This window comes from Octopus bimaculoides, chromosome 21 (assembly GCF_001194135.2).
Source record: "Octopus bimaculoides isolate UCB-OBI-ISO-001 chromosome 21, ASM119413v2, whole genome shotgun sequence".
NCBI classification, from domain to species: domain Eukaryota; kingdom Metazoa; phylum Mollusca; class Cephalopoda; order Octopoda; family Octopodidae; genus Octopus; species Octopus bimaculoides.
Window position 1 is genome coordinate 2,560,039 of NC_069001.1, and position 5,202 is coordinate 2,565,240.

At 40.3% G+C, this 5,202-nt stretch overlaps 1 protein-coding gene across 2 annotated transcripts in view; it reads left to right on the forward strand.

Moving 5' to 3' along the window:
- The window catches only part of LOC106873320 (Golgi reassembly-stacking protein 2), a 14,494-nt gene that overhangs the window by 2,096 nt on the left and 7,196 nt on the right, over window positions 1-5,202 (forward strand). For both annotated transcript variants that reach the window (XM_014920682.2, XM_052975595.1), the window contains exons 2-5: window positions 1,234-1,391; window positions 2,740-2,785; window positions 3,711-3,797; window positions 4,292-4,422. In XM_014920682.2, the coding sequence (XP_014776168.1) occupies window positions 1,294-1,391; window positions 2,740-2,785; window positions 3,711-3,797; window positions 4,292-4,422 (362 nt within the window). In that variant the 5' untranslated portion in view covers window positions 1,234-1,293. The remainder of the gene's footprint in view (window positions 1-1,233; window positions 1,392-2,739; window positions 2,786-3,710; window positions 3,798-4,291; window positions 4,423-5,202) is intronic.

Here is a 5,202-nt window from a genome sequence, read left to right on the forward strand (position 1 = left end):
GCCCCTCCTACTGCCCTCTGAAATATATTCTTTAAAAAACCGAACACAACTTGTCAATCTAAGTTTGCCACCTCCCTTTATATTCAGCTGTTGTCTTGGTGACGGGAATCAAACGCTAAGGTCCAGGAGCTTGCTTAAATCTTTATACACATATAATATATATATATATAGTATATATATGTATATATATATATTTAATGTATTTATATGGTAACTCTAAGTATTTTTTTCTAATCTTTATAAAACAGTTCTGCAGTGTATTTTTAAAACGATATTTATTGTAATACATTTGTAAATGACGTATATTGAAGAACGGTTGTAAAGCGATATTTATTGTTTGGTGCAAACAGTTGAAGCAATGCTGAATTTAAATAGCGCCATCTATACTTAATCCGCGTGCACTTGACTTCTAGCATGCATAGGTGCATTATGTTGCCATATGAGTTTTCTCCCCTGTAGCTGCAGTTGCACTGTGTCACATTGAAAGAGGAGAAAACTCATAAAGACACACGCTGTTCCTCCTGCTTGCTAATGGTTAGTAAGTGCATATACCATTGACAAGCCAGATTTTGTCTCAGCATGTGGCTGGCTGTGAGTACACGTCATTGGCATGGACTAAGAAAGCAGGAATGCATCTGGCGTTCTCATTGTCTGCTGCCAGACTCGGTCTTTCCATATCACTTTGACTGCAGCAAGTCTTTTGAAGGTTTTTTTTTTTCTCTATTTAAACAGAACATGTCCATGGGAGATTTTATCTCAGACAAAATCCACAGCATCTTACCTATCAATGGTGTACATACATTGAGATACAAGTCAGGGAGTGGCACTTCCTCACACAGCTGTCCTCATCCATACGTAGCACATGACCATACCAGCGGCCCAGAGGCATCACATTTGATGCTTCTTATGCCTAACTTTTCTCTCTGGGTACTTACACTCTGTCGTGTGTGCACACTGACATTACACATCCAACAGATCATGCTAGCTTCATTTCTTTCAAGCCTACGCATTCAACTGGAACCCACATCATCGTAACTAACAGGGTACCAGGGGAGGGGATATATGTGTGTATGCATATATATATATATATATATATACTTGGGAATTATATATATATATATGTATGTATGTATGAACTTCTTGGTGCATAGATACCTGACCCGTGCCTCCATATATATATATGACAAGGGAAACTGTGAGATAACGGTTTGTCATCTTTTCTCTGTTTTCCAGAACCAGGACAATGATACACTGAAGGAATTGTTGAAGTGCAATGTGGACAAGTCTGTGAAGATGACCGTTTACAGCAGCAAGAGTCAGTCAGTACGTGAGGTGACGATCACTCCGAGCCATAAATGGGGGGGACAAGGATTGCTGGGCGTCAGTATTCGGTGAGTATTTTTCTTTCACTGCACATCTCTCTCTCTTCTCTCTCTCTCTGTATGTAACTACCTGTCTATATCTATCTATCTGTATCTATCTATGTCTATCTATTTATCCATCTGTCTATCTATCTATGTCTATCTATTTATCTGTCTATCTATCTATCTATCTATCTATTTATCTGTCTATCTATCTATCTATTTATCTGTCTATCTATCTATCTATCTATTTATCTGTCTATCTATCTATCTATCTATTTATCTGTCTATCTATCTATCTATCTATCTATCTATTTATCTGTCTATCTATCTATCTATCTATTTATCTGTCTATCTATCTATCTATTTATTTATCTGTCTATCTATCTATCTATCTATCTATTTATCTGTCTATCTATCTATGTATCTATTTATCTATCTATGTCTATCTATCCATCTATCTATTTATCTGTTTATCTATCAATGTATCTATCTCCATATGTCTGTCTATCTGCCTATGTCTATCTATCCATCTCTCTGTTTGCCTCTCTTGTTCCCTCGTCTGCTTATGACTGCTTCCTAATGGCTGCAGTTGTGATGTAGTGGAAATATGATTAAACAAAAAGAGACAAAAAAAGACAACACAAGAAGGACAAGTTTGAACAAATGTTGTGTTCCTTCATTTAATGCTTAAATGAAGGAAGGGGAAATTACACGGTGCATTCCAGACGTTTTTCAAACTTTCTCAGGAGAGACATTTATTCATCTCAAGGAAATACCAAACTCTAATCTCCTTCAAAGTAGGATGGTCCTCTGACTCCAATGCACTTGTTGTATCACACCAGCCACTTGACGAAGGCCCCATGGAAGCCCTCCAGAGTGATGGTGTCCAGGTCCCATCTCACAGCCTCCTGAGGTTCTCTTTCGACTTGGGGAACAACCAGAAGTCTGAACTGTAGGGAGAGAGAGAGGGACAGTTCTGATGTCCATCCCTGTCTAGGGGTCGGTTATCAAGATGCTCGTCACTTGGTATGCTGGGAACAAACTTTGAGCATGATCAGATCTTTATGAATAATTCCGTGTACAGATGCCCCACCAACTGCTCAAAACTGTATGTGTATTGCCTTTGTAGACACATAATGGTTTCCATCCAGAAAATTGGGAAATACGTAAATATATATTTAGGACTTTGTTTAGCAAGATTCCTGATGTGAAATCATTTGTTGAAACAGATATTGTTATATTTCATGATGGTCAAAGTGCTTGTGTTTATTTGGCAAAAAAGAAAAAAAAAACAAATGACCATCCCAAAATAGAACAATATGTGTATATATATATATATATATATATATATATATATATGTTTTCTCTTCTCTAGATTCTGCTCTTTTGAAGGTGCTAACGAAAATGTGTGGCACATTTTGGTGAGTCTTCAACTTTCCCTTGCTTTTTGATTTTCATTTACAATATTGTTCTGTTCTCTCTTTTCTCCCCCGCCCCCTTACTTGCTGGCAGAATTGCTAAAGCATCAGAAGAAATGCCTTGCAGGTATTTGTTCCATTACTTTATGTTCTGAGTTCAAATTCCATCGAGGTCGATTTTTACCTTTCATCCTCTCTGAGTGGTTGGCGTTAGGAAGGGCATCCAGCTGTAGAAACTCTGCCAAATCAGACTGGAGCCTGGTGTTGCCATCCGGTTTCACCAGTCCTCAGTCAAATCGTCCAACCCATGCTAGCATGGAAAGCGGACGTTAAACGATGATGATGATGATGATGATGATCCTTTCTAGGTCGATAAGTACCAGTTGAGTATTGGGATCAATATAGTTAATTTATCCCCTTCCCTGAAATTGCTGGCCTTGTGCCAGAATTTGAAATTATTACTTCTGCCTTAGTGAAGGCGGAGGTATTGTTTTCAGTCGTGTTTGTTTGTTTGTTTTTCTGTGGACAAGATATCCCAAGAACTGTTGGATGGATTCGGATGAAACTTTCAGGGATGTTTGGCCTCATGACTGGCACGAACTGATTAGATTTGGGGATTAATCTGGTACCGAACAAGGATTCTGGCTAATCATTGAGAGGACATTGGTGTTGCCTTGGCAGAGGTTTGCATTCTCTGTGTGCTCCTGTTATTATTATTATTATTATTAACTTCAGAATCGGTAGAGCACAAGTCCAAATGCCTTTGTGATATTTTAGTTTCACCTAATAACATTCTGAGCTCTAATCACATCCAAGGAGTGGTCGTTTCCTCCTGTATCTCTGCAAGTTCTTGCTTCAGCTGGATACCAGTAATATACTTGGTTTAATCAACTCTACTTAATCCACTGTTATTGTTGTTATTTAACAGGAGGTTCACCCCAACTCACCTGCTGACCTGGCCAGTCTACGATCCAACACAGATTACATCATTGGGGCAGATTCTGTATTACACGAGGTAAGTTCTCTGTCTGTCTCTCTCTCTCTCTCTCTGTCCTCCTTTTTCTCTGTTGCATGTCTTCTTGCTTCACAGTCTTATCTCATTGCTTCAGCTGTGACCATCTGTGTGTGTGTGAGATTACATATTTGTCTGCGTAGTAGGATGTTTGCTTGTGTGTGTGTGTGAGAAAGAGAGAAAAAGAGGGAGGCAGAGATTAAATGTTGGTCTGTGTATGGTGTGTCTCTCTGTGTTGTGTGTGGTTGTGATTTTGTTTCTGCAGAGTTGTCTGTCTGTCTGTCTGTTTTTTCCCCTTCAGCCACTCACACAATCATCACTTCTTACTCTGCATTACTAATTCTACCTCTACCCTGCTGCTACATACGACCACCACACTCACTACATCCCAGCCACCACTCCTACTAATACCCCTGCTGCCACCTATCATGTACTTCCTCTGCTGTGTTAATCACTAATCTCTACATAAACGTGTCTGTGTATGTTTTTCGTTGCAGTCTGAAGATCTGTTCACATTAATAGAGTCTTATGAAGGTAAACCTCTCAAGTTGTATGTCTACAACACTGACACAGACAGCTGCCGTGAGGTGACCATCACCCCAAATAACCAGTGGGGTGGCGAAGGAAGGTAACTATCTGAATATCTCAAACCTTTTTGCTCTTGATTGTCAAATTGCTATTTTTCTTTCTGGATTAGAATCAACAAAGTTTAGTAACCTAAATTCAAGGAAGCTGGATCAGATCTTTAAATAACCAGGGGTGTAATGAAGGATGTTGGGTTTTCATTCTTCCTTTATATGTTACCCTGGGGGAAGGCCTTCCTCTCCCAAGTCTTGTTGGTTTTGAATACTCATTGGTGCTTCTGTAACTTTGCCCTTTTTTTTTTCTTCTAAGTAGAGGTGTTGGTCCTACAAAATCTCATTGTTACCCCTGGGAAGAGGTGGTCCATATTAGTTTGGCTCCTAACCTTTGACCTGTACAGCATAGGAGGCCCTAGCAGGAGCTTAAGCTCCACTGGCCAAGCTCTCAGGGTCACCCACACAAACTCATTCTTACCTCTGGGAACAGCTGGTCCCTATCAGTCTGGCCTCTCTATCCTTTGACCTGTCCAGCATGGGAGACTCTGTGGCACAGCTCCCTTGAAGCACAAGGCATCGTATCGCAACAAGGACTGGACTTTATGCAAGTTGCTGCACAGTGGGACTGAAGCTAAGACCCAGAAGTTTACAAAATTAGCTTCTTGACCACGCAGCTGTGCCTGTCCTATGAGGATCAGCTTTCTCCCTCCTTCCCACCAGCCTTGACCACACAACTGTGCCTATGCTATGAGGATCGGCTTTCTCCCTCCTTCCCACCGGCCTTGACCACACAACTGTGCCTATGCTATGAGGATCGGCTTTCTCCCTCC